General features: G+C 55.7%; 2 protein-coding genes across 15 annotated transcripts in view; one reads left to right on the forward strand and one right to left on the reverse strand.

Annotated features, from left to right (window-relative positions):
• The window catches only part of SLC7A4 (solute carrier family 7 member 4), a 23,013-nt gene extending 17,367 nt beyond the window's left edge, over positions 1–5,646 (forward strand). For 5 of the 6 annotated variants that reach the window (XM_074391246.1, XM_074391251.1, XM_074391247.1 and 2 more), the window contains one exon: positions 187–5,646. In XM_074391246.1, the coding sequence (XP_074247347.1) occupies positions 187–600 (414 nt within the window). In that variant the 3' untranslated portion in view covers positions 601–5,646. The remainder of the gene's footprint in view (positions 1–186) is intronic. The other variant, XM_074391250.1, reaches the window with a different exon arrangement.
• The window catches only part of P2RX6 (purinergic receptor P2X 6), a 25,249-nt gene continuing 8,627 nt past the window's right edge, over positions 1,751–18,372 (reverse strand). The window contains exons 2-13 of one of the 9 annotated variants that reach the window (XM_074391252.1): positions 15,000–15,571; positions 14,272–14,422; positions 12,105–12,176; positions 7,798–7,873; positions 7,514–7,564; positions 7,351–7,431; positions 7,133–7,274; positions 6,931–7,040; positions 3,744–3,837; positions 3,566–3,631; positions 3,316–3,393; positions 1,751–3,226 (exon numbers count right to left, since the gene is read on the reverse strand). In XM_074391252.1, coding sequence (XP_074247353.1) covers positions 2,920–3,226; positions 3,316–3,393; positions 3,566–3,631; positions 3,744–3,837; positions 6,931–7,040; positions 7,133–7,274; positions 7,351–7,431; positions 7,514–7,564; positions 7,798–7,873; positions 12,105–12,176; positions 14,272–14,422; positions 15,000–15,163 — 1,392 coding nt within the window. In that variant the 5' untranslated portion in view covers positions 15,164–15,571 and the 3' untranslated portion in view covers positions 1,751–2,919. Of the gene's footprint in view, positions 3,227–3,315; positions 3,394–3,565; positions 3,632–3,743; positions 3,838–6,930; positions 7,041–7,132; positions 7,275–7,350; positions 7,490–7,513; positions 7,608–7,797; positions 7,874–12,104; positions 12,177–14,271; positions 14,423–14,999; positions 16,964–18,372 lie in introns of those variants that run through there. The other 8 variants (XM_039462463.2, XM_074391255.1, XM_039462465.2 and 5 more) reach the window with 8 other exon arrangements.

Below are 18,372 nucleotides of genomic sequence, written 5' to 3' on the forward strand. Positions count from 1 at the left end.
AAGGCTCACGGGCCTGGGGAGGACGGCATACCCATCTCGCTCCCCTTTCTGCATGGTGAGTGAGCACATGTCTCCAAAATCCCCAGAGAGGGAGAAAGGCTCTGTGGATTCCTGGGAAAGCGGGCCCTGGGCTGGCAGATCTTTCCTACAGCCCGGCCCAGCCCTGCCCTGCCCCTGCCTCCTCAGATTCCCATGGTGCCCCTGATCCCAGCCCTGAGCATCCTCCTCAACATCTGCCTCATGCTGAAGCTGAGCTATCTGACCTGGGTGCGCTTCTCCATCTGGCTGCTACTGGGTGAGTGGGGGCCAGGCCGGGACTGGGGTCAGAAGGAGGAAGGGCTGGAACCTCTGCCTCAGGCTCATGCCCTACCTCCTGCCCTGTGCAGGACTGGCAGTGTATTTCGGCTATGGCATCTGGCACAGCAAGGAGAACCAGCGGGAGCCACCAGGGACAAACACCACAAGCTACTTGGTATTCCCCAGGGGCAGCCTGGAGGAGACGGTGCAGGCTGTGCAGCCCCCCATTCAGGCACCAGCCCACGAGCCTGGCCATATGGAGTAGCTGGTTGGTCCACGCTTGCCCTGTCCTCCCCCATCTGATCGGGAGGCTATAGGGTCCCGACAAGCCGGGGGACCCCTTCTGTTGCGGGTGACCTGGGTTTGCAGGCCTGCCCAGCCTGGGAAGTTCTCAGGACCTTAGGACCTTCACCCAGGTGCTGAACTTCAGGCCTTCAGAAGTGGGCCTTGGCTGGCACTGCTACCATGGACTCTGCCCAGAGCCTTCTTGTTTATGATCAACTCCAGCTACCTGAGCAGGTGCGGTGGGATGGATGGGAAGGCCCACAGCCCCAGGGATCCATAATAATCATTGCTTGGCCAGCCATGTGGCCTACTGGCATATCCACTGTGGCATTCTTTGTGGCACTGAGTCTTCACCTGCTCCAGGGAACCAGGCGATTGTCTCCAATCCACATCAAAGGTGCTGGGGCTCTGCAAAGAATAGCCAGTCCTGGGAGCACCCTGAGTCAGGTGGGCCTGGATCCAGGTGCCCAGCTAAGAGGGGAGCTATACACACCAGGCAAGAAGGGTTCCATGACAGGCATGGGGTCAGGCTCCTCACGTCTGCTGGGTGAGCAGAGCTTGGGCCCCAAGGAGCCTGCCTGAAAAGGGGAGCGGGATTCAGAGCGTGGCATGCGCCTGAGCCCCCCCGGGGATGTAAAGGCACACAGGCACACCCACAAGGACACACGCACCCCTGCAGGCACTACCCTGGGGTGCACACCTGTGTGCAGATGGAGGCGACAGCTGTTTCTGAGCTCGGCCCCAGGCTGAGGCTCTCCGGCTATCTTTGCCCACTCTTCAGGGGCTTTGAGGAGAGTGTGGCCCTCGTGCTCCTACATGGGTGCACGAGTGTCTGGGCCTGCTCCAACTACCTTCTAGCACACCTAGAAGCTACAGGGCCTCAGTCTTCAGGGGTGTGGTCCCCAGGTCCACCCTGCATCTCCCCTCTGGTCTCCCCATGGCTGTGCCGTGTCTACCATAGGCGCCCCCCAACTTCCCAATCCTGCCTGTAAGGACTGCACAGGAAGAGGGTAGCTTTGCTGGCTTTCTCCAGCCATGACATCAGCTTTCTCTGGGCCCCAAGGGGAATCAGGTGCATGTGACCCACCTTGGATAACCAGGCCTCAGGGGCTACCCTCTCCCACCCTAGCCCTTCAGAGCCCACCTCCCCATGGACATGACTCAGAGATTGAGAGGCAGCAGGGACCCCATGCATTTTACTGAGGCTCTGGTGGCAGATGATTCCAGATGTCAGCACGGCCTCAGCCCCACCCCAGCCCTCCACAGCCCGTCCTGATCACCAGGTACCCACAATTGAAAGCAGCCCCTTGGTTCCCTGGGGCTTGCAATTCCCTGCCCCACCCTGGGACAGGAGGGGAAGACTTGTCTCCTTTGCAACCCTGCCCTCCCATCAGGATCATGAGCCCTGGAGCATGGGGAAATCCTCTATCGAAAGGCTCAGGCCCCAGGGGGATTCCAGATGTAAAACCTGGCCAGGCTGAGAGAGACCTAGGTGTATTGTTTGGAACCATTCCTTCCCAGCCACCCCACCCAGCCTTGGATCAGAGTCAGGGCCTCCCTCAAGCAGCTCCCCAGACAGCTTCCTAGGTATGACCTGGACTGAAGTGAATTTCAGATACACAGCCTGCCACCTCCAGGGCTCTCAGGAAGCCTGGAGAAAAGCTGCCAAGGGGTTGGGCGTGGGGGTCACCAAGGAGGGACATAGAAGGTCCTGAAGGACACAGTGATCACCAACTCAGTCCTCCCTCCCTCTGTTCCCTGTCTCAGCCTTCCATAGCCAGAGGGCTACCACTGGAAAGCAGCTGCTCCCCCAAGCTGAGCAGGTGTGGGCCAAGACACATGCTACACCATCGCCTAGGGGATAGAGCTGTGGATTATCTGCCTATTCCACCCCATTCCCTAGATAAGGACCCACCTCCAGCATCACAGCACCAGACAGGCTGAGATGGGCCCCGTCGCCCATCACATCGATGGGCTCCAGTTGCACAGCCCCATGCAGGACAGATGGGAGGGTGGGGTCTCTACCTATGATGGAGTGCAGATGGGGGAGGAGGGCCAGGGGCCAGGCAGCAGGAGGGTCTGTGCTGACAGCTGGTGAGCAGACCTCTGCTAGGAACACTGGGGACAGAGCCTGGGAGAGAGACCTCTAGGCCCAGATGCAGCAGGAGCCCCTGCCATATGCAATTGGAGCCCTGCAGTACGGGTGCCTGCTGGGCTCTCCCAGTCTCCATGGGCCAGGTTCTGTTGCCGTCTCTACACAAAGATGGCTCTGTGGCTCCCCGAGGCAGCACCCTGCCAAGGAGGAAGTCAGGGGAGGGACTGTCTGTCTGCTGGGGTTCAAGGGTGGAATTCTTGCCCAACCCCCACATGCTGGGGCTTCATCCTTGAGATCCCCAGGCAGGGCCCCACCCTTCCCAATCCCCAACTCTCAACCAGCAGGGAACAGCTATAGGCCTCTGGAATGGGCTGGCAAGGGAGCGTCAGAACTTGGACAGGGCTACCCCGGTGTCTGTGTCTGACTCCCAGCAGCAGTGGCTGTGGGTGCAGATGCTGAGCTCTGGCCAAGGCACTTGGGCAGTCGGGCTTGGGATGCAAGGGCCAGCTCGCTCCACACAGAGTTGGTGGTTGCCTTCGGGGCCTTGGCCTGCAGATGAGGACAGCAGGTCAGGGATCCAGCCATATCTTCCTAAGTGTGGCAGAACCCAGTGTCCAAGCAGAGTGACCTCAGCTCACCTCCTCATACTTTGTCCTCCAGTAGAAATGGGCTTCTCTGTCCACGTACAGCAGCAGCAGGTCACAGAAGAAAGTGACCTGGGAGAGGCAGGGCCAACCCGTGTTCCAGCCCCAGCCCGCCCTCCTGCCACCTCCCCAGCCTGCACCCGAGACTCAGTGGAAAGGCACAGGAGGCTCCAGCATGCATCGGGCACACCCTGGTCAGTGGCGCTCACTGCAGCCAGTGGGCGCCCAAGGTACTCGCACTCACCACGCCCAGCCAAGCTGCCCCGGTGCCCAGTGTGACGGCCGTGGGGATGAGCCCGAACTTCCCTGCCTGAGAGAAATCTGAGCTGAACCTCTCAGCCCGTGACTGTCGGCCTCATGCCTCCTCCAGCCCTGTCTGCCAGCCCCTTCCCGTCCTGGCCCTGACCACTACCTGTGCCTACCTGCCCGGTGACGAGGATGTCGAAGCGGATTCCGTAGAGCTTGAGCAGGCTGCGGGCCTCCACACCCGGTGGCTCCCACCAGTGAGTGGCTGTCCTGGGGGCAGGAAAGAGGGCTCTGGTGGCCTGCTTTGCCCACCCCCAGGTAGGGCTGGCCCTGCCAAGCCTCTGTCTCACTTGTCCATTGAACCCATAAACCCCCAGCCCAAGCCTGAGTCCTGGGTCTCAGCCCTGTGTAATTGGTGAGAAAACATAAAAAAAAAAAAGAAAAAACCAAGCCGGGCGCAGTGGCTCACGCCTGTAATCCCAGCACTTTGGGAGGCGAGGCGAGTGGATCACGAGATCAAGAGATCGAGACCATCCTGGTCAACACGGTGAAACCCCGTCTCTACTAAAAATACAAAAAATTAGCTGGGCATGGTGGCGCGTGCCTGTAATCTCAGCTACTCAGGAGGCTGAGGCAGGAGAATTGCCTGAACTGAACCCAGGAGGCGGAGGTTGCAGTGAGCCGAGATTGCACCATTGCACTCAGGCCTGGGTAACAAGAGCCAAACTCCGTCTCAAAACAAACAAACAAACAAACAAACAAACAAACCAAGACCTGTCCCTCAGAAGTTCCATGCCTGCTGAGGGGACAGGGGGACAGAAGAGTCTTTAAACAGACCCAGCAGTAGGCAATGGGAAGGGGTAGGTTCAAGGCCAAGAGATTTCAGAGATGGGAACTCACTCCTCCCTGGGTCCTAGGGTAGGCTTCCTGGAGGGGACATGAGGCTGGCCCTGGAGGAACATGCACCCAGGTGGTTTGCCAGCACAGAGGTCAGGGAAACAGGATGTGGGTGGGGGCCAGGCTCGCATGGTTCCAAGGGCTGGGGAGGTCAGGGAGGCCAGACCAGAGAGGGTGCAGTGAGCTATGTTGAGGGTATTAACCCAGGCCTGGTGGCCGTGTGTGCCTGCCTGCATGACAAGGTGACACTCTGTGGTGGAAGCATCCTGTAGATCTGCTTAGGAGACTCAAAGACATAACAAATGTGATTTAAGATCCTTGAGGCCAAGTGGAGTGCCTCATGCCTATAATCCCAGCACTTTGGGAGGCCAAGACAGGTGGGTCACCTGAGGTAAGGAGTTCAAGACCAGCCTGGCAAACATGGTGAAACCCTATCTCTCCTAGAAATACAAAAATTAGCTGGGTATGGTGGCATGTGCCAGTAATCCCAGCTACTCGAGAGGCTAAGGCAGGAGAATCACTTGAACCCAGGACAGGAGGCAGAGGTTGCAGTGAGCCGAGATCAGGCCACTGCACTCCAGCCTGGGCATCAAAAGAGTAACTTCATCTCAAAAAAAAAAAAAAAAAAAAAAAAAAAGGCCAAATGTGATGTCTCATGCCTGTAATCCTAGTACTTCGGGAGGCCAAGGCCGGTGGGTCACCAGAAGTTTAAGACCAGCCTGGCCAACATGGAGAAACCCCATCTCTACTAAAAATACAAAAATTATCTGGGCATGGTGGCGTGTGCCTGTAATCCCAGCTACTCCAGAGGCTGAGGCTGGAGAATCGCTTGAATCCTGGAGGTAGAGGTTGGAGTGAGCCGAGATTGCGCCATTGCTGGCTGGGCAACAAGAGCAAAAACTCCGTCTCAAAAACAAAACAAAACAAAAAAGATCCTTGAGTGCATCCTAGATTGGGAACTATAAAGGTTTAGGGTCACTGTTGTCACAGCTGGGGAATATTAAGTATGAGATTTATTCTGCCAGCCAAGAGCAGTGGGTCATACTTGTAATCTCAGCACTTTGAGAGGCTGAGGTGGGAGGATCGCTTGAGGCCAGGCGTTCAAGACCAGCCTGGTCCACATAGTGAGACCTCCATCTCTATATTATTTCTTAAAAATTAAAAAAGACTTACTCTGCTAAATGTCAATTTTCTTTCTTTCTCTCTCTCTCTCTCTCTCTCTCTCTCTCTCTCTCTCTCTCTTTCTTTCTTTCCGTCTTACTCTGTCATCCTGACTGGAGTGCAGTGGCATGCTCATGGCTCACTGTAGCCTCAGTCTTCCTGGCTTAAGCAATCCTCCCACCTCAGCCTCCTGAGTAGCTGGGACCACAGGTGTCTGCCATCATGCTCAGCTAATTTTTAAAAGTATTTTTGGTAGACATGGGGGTCTCTCTATTTTGCCCGGGTTGCTCTCAAACTCCTGGATTCAGGTGATCCTCCTCCCTCAACCTCCCAAACTGTTGGGATCACAGGCACGAGCCACTGCAACCAAAGATCAATTTCTTTAGCAAAACAATAAAACAGTGGTTACATGGGGAAGGTCCCTGGTCTGATGACAATGTTAAAAGGATAAGAGTCTGAATGTCTGCCACCTACTTTCAGACAGTTCTATTTGAAATCTATCTAAATATATCCAGTACACTCTAGACAGGAAGAGAGAAAGAAAATGTGACCAGATGGTAAAATAAAGAACTGGTAAACCCAGACGAAGGTATATGGGTGTTCATGGTACCATTCTTTAACCTTGTCTAGAGTTTTTTGAAAATTTTTAGGTAAAAGCTGAAGGGAGGCTGGGCATGGTGGCTCACATCTGTAATCCCAACACTTTGGGAGGCTGAGGTTGGTGGATCACCTGAGGTCAGGGGCTTAAGACAGGCCAACATCATGAAACCCTGTCTCTACCAAAATACAAAAATTTAGCTGGGAGTGGTGGCAGGCACCCGTAATTCCAGCTACGCAGGATGCTGAGGCAGGAGAATCAGTTGAACCGGGAAGCAGAGGTTGCAATGAACCGAGATCGAGTCACTGCACTCCAGCCTGGGTGTCAGAATGAGATTCTGTCTCAAAACAAAACAAAACAAAAACCTGAAGGGGAAAGTAAACATGAAAGACCCCATTGCTGTGGAGAGGAGATGCTAGAGGCAGGGAGTGGTGTGGGGTGGAGAAAGAGCTGACAGTGAGGAGCCTGAGCCGGGCAGGGGTCTGGGACAGATGGGGTGGAGGGCTCAGTACTTGGGGGAGCAGGATGGAGCCTGTGCTGGAGGATGTGGGGTTGAGAACGGTTCTCTCTGCTCCTGGGACCCCTTTTGCACACGCAGTGGAATATCCAAAGGGCTGGGCCTAGGTATGGTCTGTCCTGGCCGCCGCAGGGAGAGGGGATGCTGGCCAAGGCACAGCAGCTGCGCACCGGGAGCAGTGGGGCCGCACCTGAAGTTGTAGCTCCTCTCCTGCAGCTGGAAGGAGTAGTGAGGCCGGCAGCCGGAGTCCCCGGTGTCCAGGTCACAATCCCAGTGAACCCGGATGCCCACAGAGCCACCCTGCGCACAGCACATAGCAGTTCCACCGGTGGGTGGGCCGGGGACCCTCTCCCAGAGCCCTCCAGGAACCTGACCCCCAACTCGGGACCCACCAGTGACGCCAGGTCCTCGAAGGTCCCTCCAGCCTCGGCCACGAGGTCCCCAATGCGGAACACAGGACAGTAGGGGCTGAATCGTGGTTCATAGCGGCAGCGCTTAAAATAGGTAGGGTCCCAGGTCTCCAAGGCATTGGACCTGGGAGGGGTGGGGGAGGTCAGAAGAGGTAGGGGACAAGCAGGATCTTGGGCCAGATGAGACCCACTCTGCTTACTTGGAGAAGTTGAACTTGCTGAAGGTGACGGTGTTTTTGATGAACAGTGTGAAGTTCTGGGCCTGGGCCAGCAGGGGCCTCCTGCAGGTTGAGGGAAGGTGAGGCCCTCTGCCAGGGCTGGGATCCTGCGCAGACGGGGCTGGGGAATTACGGGGATACTTACGAGGGCACAGCGGCACTCTCCACTGGGCACCAACTCCAGATCTCACAGGTCCTGTGGGTCCCATTGAAAACCACACACTGGCCTGTTTTTATGCCTTGGAAAACACAAGATGACCTCCAGACCCTTCAATCTCCACAGGGCTGGGGAGGGTGTCAGCCAGGGGGTTGTTGGCAGAATGAGAGATGCAGGGACAGAGGCGAGCGGGGCCTGTACTCAGGAGCCACCCAGGATCCCAGCCCGGCCCCCACCCCGGCGGGGCACTGGAAGACCAAGCCCACAGTTACCGTGGCTGTGCGTGCCTCTCTCCCCTTCGGGGCAGTCCTCGTCGGCCCAGCAGTTAGCCAGTGGGACGGAAGGGTGCTGAGGTGGGCGAGAGAGCAGTCACCGATGGCACAGGGGATGTCTCCCCTCCACAACCCAGTCTCAAAGGCAGGGAGGTTCCGGATGGGAAGGACAGGCCCCCTTCCCACCTTAGACCTCCCCACCACCTGGCTGCCAGAGTTCCCTGAGTGTGGGGCCACACAGGAAAGCTGGAGGATGCAAATAAAAGGAGGTGGTCAGCTGGGCGTGGTGGCTCACACCTGTAATCCCAGCACTTTGGGAGGCCTAGGCAGGCGGATCACTAGTTCAGGAGTTAAAGGGCAGCCTGACCACTTGGTGAAACCCCATCTCTATTAAAAATACAAAAATAAGCCAGGTGTGGTGGTATGTGCCTATAATCTCAGCTACTCAGGAGGCTGAGACAAGAGAATTGCTTGAACTCGGGAGGCAGAGGTTGCACTGAGCTGAGATCACGCCATTGCACTCCAACCTGGGCAATAGAGCCAGACTCCGTCTCAAAAAAAAAAAAAAATGGAGGGAGCGGAGCAACGCCCTGGCCAGAGGAGCGTGCTGTATTTCAAAGACAAAGGGAGGCCCCTTTCCTCCTTTTTTAAAACATTTATTTTTAGTGATGAGGTCTCACTCTGTTGCCCAGGCTGGAGTGCAGTGATACGATCATAGCTCACTGCAGCCTCACCATCTTGGGCTTAAGCAATCCTTTCACCTCAGCTTTCCCAGTAGCTGGGACTACAGACGCATACCACTGTGGCTGGCTGATTTTTTTTTTTTTTTTTTTTTTTTTTTTTGAGACGGAGTTTCGCTCTTGTTACCCAGGCTGGAGTGCAATGACGTGATCTCGTCTCACCGCAACCTCCGCCTCCTGGGTTCAGGCAATTCTCCTGCCTCAGCCTCCTGAGTAGCTGGGATTACAGGCACGTGCCACCATGCCCAGCTAATTTTTTGTATTTTTAGTAGAGACAGGGTTTCACCATGTTGACCAGGATGGTCTCGATCTCCTGACCTCATGATCCACCCGCCTCGGCCTCCCAAAGTGCTGGGATTACAGGCGTGAGCCACCGCGCCCGGCAGCTGGCTGATTTTTTAATATTTCTTTTGTAGAGATAGAGTCTCTGCTGTGTTGACCAGGCTGGTTTTCAACTCCTGGCCTCAAGCAATCCTTCGGTTTTGGCCTCCCAGAGTGCTGGGATTACAGGTGTGAGACAACGCACCCTGCCCCTTCCCTCCTGACAGTTGTGTCGTTGGTGGACGCGGAAGTGATTCTTCCAGGTCTATCTCCTCTCGTCCAATTTGAACGACAGAGCAGGGAAGGTGAAGATACCTTGGGAGGGCAAGTTCTTGATGGCTGGCATGGGGGCATGGCTGACAAAGATCAGGACCCTAGAGTCACAGGGGCTTGGGTTTTGAAGCAGGACCCGACGCCCTTACTGAGGCGCCACAGGCTACTCCTTCCTGCTCACTCTTCTGTAACTCAGGGACATTAATGCCTGCACAGAGGCACAGATCTATGGGGCTCTGGCAGAAAGGGAGGACAGGTGAGCTTTCCGGGCTCCGAGACTCAGAGAGAAAGGCACCCTTCAGCATTGGGCACTCTCCCAAGCACAGTCCTACCCCAGCTGAGGATGGACACTGCTGCCCAGGGCACTCAGCTCAGGGGCAGCAGAAAGAACACAGCACCAGGGGTGCAAGAAAGGCTGAGGGCCTCTGAGAAGCCAGAATGAGGCGGTGGGACTTTCTGAAAGACAGGGCCATCGTGATTGGGTGGAGGGCTGAGCGGAGCCACTGCTTCTTTGTCCCTACCTACGTCCTGTTCTGCTCCTCCTCTCTACCCCAGCTGGGCCACCATCTCCTCCAACTGGACCCCACAGTGACCACCAACGGGGCCCCCTCGTCTCTCCCTGCCCTCGTCCACCTCCCCCCAGCAGTCCAAGTGGTGCACCCCAGTGTGCAGGGGATTGAGCACCCCTCCTCTGAGCCCACGCGTGGCTCCCTTCTGCTCCTCTAGTCAAGTTTAGCTCCTGCCAGGCATGGTGGCTCACACCTGTAATCCTGGCACTTTGCGAGGCCAAGGTGGGAGGACTGCCTGAGCCCAGGAGTTTGACCCCAGCCTGGGCAACAAAGCAAGACTTCATCGCTACAGAAAGAGAAAAAAAGTTTAATAATTAGCCAGTTATGGTGGCGCCCACCTGTAATCCCAGCTACTCAGGAGACTGAGGCGGAAAAGTTGCTTCAGCCCAGGATGTCAAGGCTGCAGTGAGCTGTGATCACACCACTGCATTCTAGCCTGGGCAACAGAGCAAGACCCTGTCTCAAAAAAAAAAAAAACCAAAAAAAGTTTAGCTCCTTAGTGGGGCTTACAGGGACCCCTGAGATCCTGAACTACCTTTTCCCCCTCTAGTCCAAATCTCCACTTCAGCTCCACTGTGTGGCAGGTAGTCCTAAAGGTGCCTCACCTCTCACAGCTCGGGGCCTTTGCCCACCAAGTTCCCTCTGCCTGCACGTCCTGCTCCAGCCAAATCCACCTTCTCACCCTTTAAGATTCTGCTCGGCCGGCCATGGTGGCTCACACCTGTAATCCCAGCACTTTGGGAGGCCAAGGTGGGCGGCTCACCTGAGGTCAGGAGTTCGAGGCCATCCTGGCCAACATGGTGAAACGCTGTCCCTACTAAAAATACAAAAATTAGTTGGGTGTGGCGACATGCGCCTGTAATTTCAGCTACTCCAGAGGCTGAGGCAGGAGAATAGCTTGAACCCAGGAGGTAGAGGTTGCAGTGAGCCGAGATCGGGCCACTTGTCTGGGTGACAAGAGCGAAATCTCTGTCTCATACAAAGAAACAAAAAGATTCTGCCCAAGTGCAGCCCTGGGTCCCCTAGCTACAGCCTCTGTCCCATCATAGGACCTGCCACTTTGACTGCGCTGTCCATGCAGGTGGCCCTTGAGATACAGGAGACGGAGATGGAGTTTTATGAATTCAGCACAGCTAGCCCTCTGGCCCAGTGGGGAGGCTCAGCGGTGTCTGCTGATGGAGGTGACACTGTAAGGAGCACAGTGCACGTGTGGGAGAGATCAGGTGCCAGGATCCCAAAAGGAGCTGGCAGAACTCTGGTCTTCTGGGGAAGCCAGGTTGTCAGATCTGGTTAATGATGACCCAGCCCTGGCGTTTCAGGAAGAGTCAGAAGTGTGGTTACAGACAAAGAGGAATTGCATGGATTCTGAAAAACATAGACCCACGGGTCCAGCCAAACTTCAGAACAGTCTACAAACTATACACTAGACACCTGAGCATTAAGAAAGGGAAGGACATCGTGTGGGTTCACCAAGAGTAAGCACGTCCTTTGTGCACATTTCCAACAACGGACTTGGGACATCTCCAGCAACTGTGCTAGGACCAACCAGCAGGGCTCAGGGGACAGTTGTCTGCACAATGACCCTCCAGCCCAGCAAGCAGGGAAGTCTTGGACTTGCTTAAAGATAGATGTCACCATGGTGGTAGATTTTCAGGACTATGTCCTGAGTCTCAACAGTTCAAACAAAATCCACGGGGGGAGAGGAGAATGAGTGTGCTTTTTGACAGATGCAGGATTCCAGAAACATTTCCAGGCAAGGAGAAAAGGTGAGATGTCAGGAGGAGAATGAGCATTTCTGGATTAGAAATGAACAAGGTGGGGGACTCTGGCTTGACCACGGTTGGTATAAAAACTATCCAGAGGTCATAAGCAACTCTGAATTCAGCATGAGCAAGAGTGTGTTGTGTTGGCCCACAAAGATGCAAGCTGTCTCAGGACGCATTAACAAAGGCTGGACACAAAGAAACGGAGGTGATATTGCACCTTGGCTCTTCCTACTAGAGCCTCCTTGAGCATGTGCCCAGCACTGGGTGTCACACTAACAACGTGGAGAGTACCCAGAGGCAAGACCAGGATGGGGAAGGCCTGGACACCTCACAGGAACTGCCGCTGCCCAGAGCTCGGAGTCCTGTCACCTACAGGCTGGGAGGCCTTGGGAAAGTGAGTCAAACTCACTGAGCCTCAGTCTTCGCCTCTGAAATGGGGATCACGGGAATTCCTCCCAGGCAGGGGATATGTGAAGCCTGAACGAAATGATTCACAAAAAGATGTAGCCCAGCGCCTGGGGGACACCAAGCACATGCTGAGCCTTCAGCCACCCGGGAAGGAGAAAGGGAAACACAGGTGGCCACCCAGGGCCGACGGAGGAACGAGGGCCCACTGGGAGGGTCCCGGGCAAACTCACCTCTGGGCATCTGCCCTGAACTTGGGCTGGCGTCACAAGGAAATTAGTCACCAAGAAGAACATGTTTTCTCCCTAGGAGGCAAGTCTTAAGGTTGGCCTGGCTAGGCTCGCATTGACTGGAAAGGCCAGCAGCCGGCAGCCTGGTTTATAAGGGAAGGGATCTTGGCCCTATCAAGTCATTAATGCTGTCCCCCAGCAAGGCAGATTGAAGCAGAGATGGGAGGCTGGCAGGGGTGGCCATTTCTGAGACCAGGAAGCCTCGGGCCTGTGTCCATCTCTCAAGACAAGTATCGTTCTCATTTGCTCAACCAAAATGTATGTGTGTGAGTGTGTTTGTGTGTGTGTGTATGAGTGTGTGAGTGTGTATGAGAGAGAGAGAGAGAGAGTGTGTGTATGAGTGTGAGAGTGTGTATGAGAGAGAGAGAGAGAGAGAGAGAGAGAGAGAGAGAGAGAGAGAGGGAGGGAGAGAGAGAGTGTGTGTGTGTGTGTGTGTATTTAGAGACAGGGTTTCACTTAGTCACCCAGTCTGGAGTGCATGCAGTGGTATGATCAGTGCTCACTGCAACCTCTAACTCCTGGGCTCAAGGAGGAAGGCACCCTTGATCCTCCTGCCTCAGCCTCCCATGTAGCTGGGACTACAGGCTCCAGCTACCACTCCCAGCTTCAATCAGAATATTCCAACAGCCTCCTGCTTCTACTACTGAAGATCCAGGGGAGAACTGGGCCCAACACCTGCCCAGGATGGAGAGGAGGTGAGTCTCCATCGCACACACAGCAGCACTGGCATAGCAGGGACCAGGGGACCAGGGGAGAAGACAGAAAGCTCTGCCTGTGATGAATGGGCGGACAAAGACATTAGAAAGAAAGGCTGGGCCGGGCGCGGTGGCTCAAGCCTGTAATCCCAGCACTTTGGGAGGCCGAGGCGGGTGGATCACGAGGTCGAGAGATCGAGACCAACCTGGTCAACATGGTGAAACCCCGTCTCTACTAAAAATACAAAAAATTAGCTGGGCGTGGTGGCGCGTGCCTGTAATCCCAGCTACTCAGGAGGCTGAGGCAGGAGAATTGCCTGAACCCAGGAGGCGGAGGTTGCGGTGAGCCAAGATCGCGCCATTGCACTCCAGCCTGGGTGACAAGAGCGGAACTCCGTCTCAAAAAAAAAAAAAAAAAAAAAAAAAAAAAGAAAGAAAGGCTGACCCTCCAGTGCTGCTTGGAGAGACTGTGAATTTGGGAAATGCATGCTCAGGAAGGGAAGGAAAGGGCTAGACAGACGGTGGTGGGAGTGGCAGCCATTAGGATTGGGAGGAATGTGTGGACACTGTCATGGACGGGTCTGGGGGGTCTCCTGAGGGTTGAAGCAGGGGCTTGCAGACTCTGACGATGCCCGGCATGAAAGCTTAGCCTGGCTGCTGCATGGTGTGCACCAAGCAGTAGGGAGTGGGCAAGAAGGGCATCTAAGGGCCCTCTAGGAGGCCATAGACTCACGCAGGCATGGCATAGGCAGCAGTGAAAAATGTGAGAAGGGACAGGAAGGGGCTGAGGCACTAGTGGATGTCACAGCCCTCATGACTAGTGGATGTCACAGAGACCGTGCCAGGAGAGGGAAACAATTGATCTTCGGACATGTGGGTGTGCACCTGGAAGACCGCTATGCTCTGGGCAGGTGGCCACTGGGGCTATACCCTGGGCATCAGAAGGGCAGGAGTGGAAGCTGAGGCTGTGGATGAGCTGGGTGGAAGGAGGAGAGAAACGCAGCCAAGAAGAGCAGAGGAGGAGCGCCTGACCATGGTGCCACAGGTGAGGGAGCAGGGCCGCAGGAAGTTCCAGGCTCCAGCCCCCCCACGCCCCTCCCACACCACACTCAAGCTCAAGCCATTAGTTCCAGACACTCCTTTCTTTTCTGTTGGCAGCCTTCGGAAATGCAGTTTCTCTGGCCTGGCTTCTTGATTGGACCCTTTTCCCACTCAGAAACCTCCTATACATCCCCCAAAGCCCCGTCCAGGTGCCAATCCTCTGTGAAGCCCTTCCTGAGACTCTCCCCACCCCTCCCCCCAGCCATCTCTGGCATCACATGCTTCTCTCTCGCACACACTGGCTGCATGGCAGGTGTCCAAGCTCTCAGTAGCCAAAGGACTTGCACTCTCGTCAGCAGCAGCAGAGCCCCTACCTGAGGCGGCTTCACGAAGTCAGCCACATCCCACAGCCGGTTTCCAAGCTCCTTGATCTGAGTCACGGAAACCCCTTTGAGTTTGGTGATGATGGAAACCTGGGGGTCCAGGTCCCGCTCCTGGTAGCCTTTTTTGGTGAGGAGAGCCCACCTGGACAGGAGAAGATGGGCAGTGTGGTGTGTCCCCAGCGTGTAGTGACAGGGGCAGAGCTGGGCCCCACATGCTCAGTTCTCTCCCCACACCCTATAGGCTCCCAGCCCAGCATTGAGGTCCCCACCTCCTCTCTGGCCTGACTTCCCACCCCAGACCTCCTGAATAAGACAGAAGCTCCAGCCACGCACCAGAGAGCCAGTGCCCTCAATCACCTTCACCAGCCAGCACCACCCCCAGCCTCACTAGACCCAGCTCCCCTGACCCGAGCTACAGCTGGTGGTCTCTCTGGGGGCCTAGTGCTCCAGCTCTCACAGATGTTAAGGACAATGTCCTGTGCCCCCTGGGAGGGGTTCTGGGGAGCGGCTGGGAAGGAGGCAGGTGGGCACACAGGACAAACTCACAGCTTGTTCTTGTTCTCCCGTCTTCTATCACCTACCTCCCACCCCATCCCAATCTGGCCCCCTCCCCTCCAGCCCCTAAAAAGCCCAACCCTCAACCTCAACCCAGCAGGACCAAGCCTCACCCCTATCTCTTCCCCTGCCCCTCCAGCCTGGCCAAAGCTCTTCTCTCTTACCCCACCACATAGATCACGATCCCAAGCTGCAGCAGCCTCTGCAGGGCACCCACTCGCCAGTTCCTGGTCATCACATACTTCTCCGTCTTATAATCCAGAAGCCCCCAGCCTACCGTGGCCCCTGGGGAGCCCATGCTGCCAGCTCCTGCTAGCTGCGGGCACATGAGTCAGCATGGCAGCTGCAGGCACAGCTGAACAGGAGGCAAAGCAGGGCCCAAGCCAGGCCAGGCGGCTGCTGTTAAAGGGACACTTCCACTAGAGCAGGATCCAGCCTCCAACACCCAGCCGTCAGCCCCTAACCCCAGCTGCCCTGCACCTCCCACCTTCCCTACATTCCCTTTGCTGGGCCCTGGCACACAGAAAACAGCAGCTCTGTCCCTGTCCTCTGTCCTCTGGCAAGGACTCAGCTGTTATCAGTGCCGTGAGAGGACGGCCGGAGGGCAGCAGCAGAGGGGCTGGGAGGGTGTTGAAGAAAGCATCAGGAAGACGTGACCTCTGAGCTGACACTTGCAGATTCTGAAGTTCAAAAGCAGACAAAGATGGGGATGGAGGTTCCTGGTGCAGGGAGCAGCCTATGCAAAGACCAGAGCATGCAAGAGAACTGAGTGCCCCAGAATCAGAGGGTGGCCTGGCTCTACGCAGCTCCCCAGGCCCTACTGAAGAGCTGTCCCCACCACTTTCCCCAGTGCAGTGAGGAAAACACAAGTCCTGGAGTTAGGTGTGTTTCCCAGTCCGTGAAAGTGGGGCGATGCTGGAACCCCCCTAGGGAAGCAGGGAGGATAAACGCCCACAAGGCGCCCAACCCAGTGCATGGCCCATGGCGCGTGCAGTCTGGCCGCTGTTTCTACGGCAACCAACAACACCGGGTTGCCCGGGCGACCGCCGCGGGGGAGGGCGTCGCTATTGGCCGTGGCGGACGCCAGTCGATGGACGCCACATTCGAGTGGTCATCGCAGCCTCAGACTCCGCCCACATCCCGGGCCGCGCTCCGGGTGAGACGCCCAGCTGTCGCCTCCGTGTTTCAGACTGCGAAAGGGGCGTAACCATGAAGGGCTCCTGCGGGAGCTCTGGGGAGGATGAAGAGCAGGAGGAAGAATCCACGGCGGCCTGTAGAAGTCTTGCAGGGGTCCCCGAGGCCGAGCAGGGTCCCGAGGCCGATTCAGACTCCAACGTGGAGACAGAAGGTGCTAGGGCAAGGATTAGGCCCGTCTCCTCCCCGTGGGGTCTTCTCCCACAGGGATTGGGGGAGGCGGGCTGGGGCTAAGGAGGCAGGAGATGCGGTCCAGCAGGGCAGGTACCACTCTGCGGGGCGCGTACCACTCTGCGGGGCGCCTGCAGCCCCCTGCCCTCCCCGCAGCGCTTCTGGCAGTATCAGGAACTTTACTATGAGAGGGAGGTTAAAATGCAAAATCCACCCCCCCCAAAAAAAATAAATAAAAACCAAAAAAAGAGAAAGAATAAATAAATAACTAAATATAAATTTCAAAAAAAAGAAAGACAAAAAAAAAAAAAGAAAAGAAAATGCAAAATCCCGCCAGATTGTGCACCAAGGGCTGACCCGCCCTGAAAGGCAATCAGAGCGGGGTTTTCCCAGACCGCAGGAAAAGCTAAGCTAATGGATGTATAGATTTCCGGTTTTTCCAGGGAAAATGTTCACAAAACATATTTGGCATCAGACAGGCAGAGGCCTGACTCTGGCAGGATTAGCTACCACAAGCTGTGGGACTTTACTTATGTATTTATTTATTTATTTTATTTTATTTATTTTTTTTTTTTTTTTGAGACGGAGTTTCGCTCTTGTTACCCAGGCTGGAGTGCAATGGCGCGATCTCGGCTCACCGCAACCTCCGCCTCCTGGGTTCAGGCAATTCTCCTGCCTCAGCCTCCCGAGTAGCTGGGATTACAGGCACGCGCCACCATGCCCGGCTAATTTTTTGTATTTTTAGTAGAGACGGGGTTTCACCATGTTGACCAGGATGGTCTCGATCTCTTGACCTCGTGATCCACCCGCCTCGGCCTCCCAAAGTGCTGGGATTACAGGCTTGAGCCACCGCGCCCGGCCACTTATGTATTTATTTATTAGAGCCAGCGTCTTGCTCTGTCACCCAGGCTTCAGTGCAGTGGCAGGATCGTAGCTCACAGCAGTCTTGAACTCTGCACTCCAATCAGCCTCCTTCCTCAGCCTCCTGAGTCACTGAGACTACAGGGGGCCACCACATCTGACTAATTTAAACAATTTTTTATCTGGCTATGTTGCCCAGGTTATCCAGCTTGCTTGCTTGCTTTTCTTTTCTTTTTTTTTTTTTTTTTTTTTTTGGAGACGGAGTTTCGCTCTTGTTACCCAGGCTGGAGTGCAATGGTGCAATCTTGGCTCACCACAACCTCCGCCTCCTGGGTTCAGGCAATTCTCCTGCCTCAGCCTCCTGAGTAGCTGGGATTACAGGCACGTGCCATGACCAGCTAATGTTTTGTATTTTTAGTAGAGACGGGGTTTCAGCATGTTGACCAGGATGGTCTCCATCTCTTGACCTCGTGTTCCACCCGCCTCGGCCTCCCAAAGTGCTGGGATTACAAGCTTGACACCGCGCCCAGCCTCATTCTTTTTTCTGAGACAGCGTTTGGTGCTTGTTGCCCAAGCTGCAGTGCAATGGCACCATCTTGGCTCACCACAACCTCTGCCTCCTGAGTTCAAGTGATCCTCCTGCCTCAGCCTCCCGAGTAGTGGGATTACAGGCATGTGCCACCACACCTGGCTAATTTTGTATTTTTAGTAGAGACGGGGTTTCTCCATGTTGGTCAGGCTGATCTCAAACTCCCGACCTCAGGTGATCCCCCTGCCTCGGCCTCCCAAAGTGCTGTGATTACAGGCATGAGCCACTGCACCCGGTCAGCTTTCTTTCATAGCTGTATGACTTTAAGGAAAAGATCTGTGCTGCTTGAGCCTTGGTGTCCTCATCTGTCATGGGGGGCAGTGGTCCCAAGGAACACAGGAAGCAGTGCCTTTAGAGGCCAGGTAGTGATGCAGGACAGAGGAGGAGGCAGGTGGCTGTACCCATGCAGGGGTTCACATTTGTCCCCCTGACTCCTACCAGGCACCCATGGGCTTGGTGAACTGGTCAGGGACACCCTCTACCAGAGATCTTAACAGGTCCATAGGGTTGTGCTCATCTCCTGCTCTCTGTGCCAAGGGAGCGCCCCAGAGCTGAACGTGGCCTGGGGCCCCAGGTACCACTGGAGGGACACTAGGTCCAGGCTTCCAGGGAGAGGTCCCGGGAGACAGCAGCCATGGGAGTGCTCCCGAGTCTGTCCCACACTCCCCAGCTTCTGCCTGTGCCAGAAATGCCCCATCCCCCACATCTGAGAGACAGATGGG

The sequence above is a fragment of the Saimiri boliviensis genome, chromosome 21 (genome assembly GCF_048565385.1).
Source record: "Saimiri boliviensis isolate mSaiBol1 chromosome 21, mSaiBol1.pri, whole genome shotgun sequence".
Taxonomy (NCBI): domain Eukaryota; kingdom Metazoa; phylum Chordata; class Mammalia; order Primates; family Cebidae; genus Saimiri; species Saimiri boliviensis.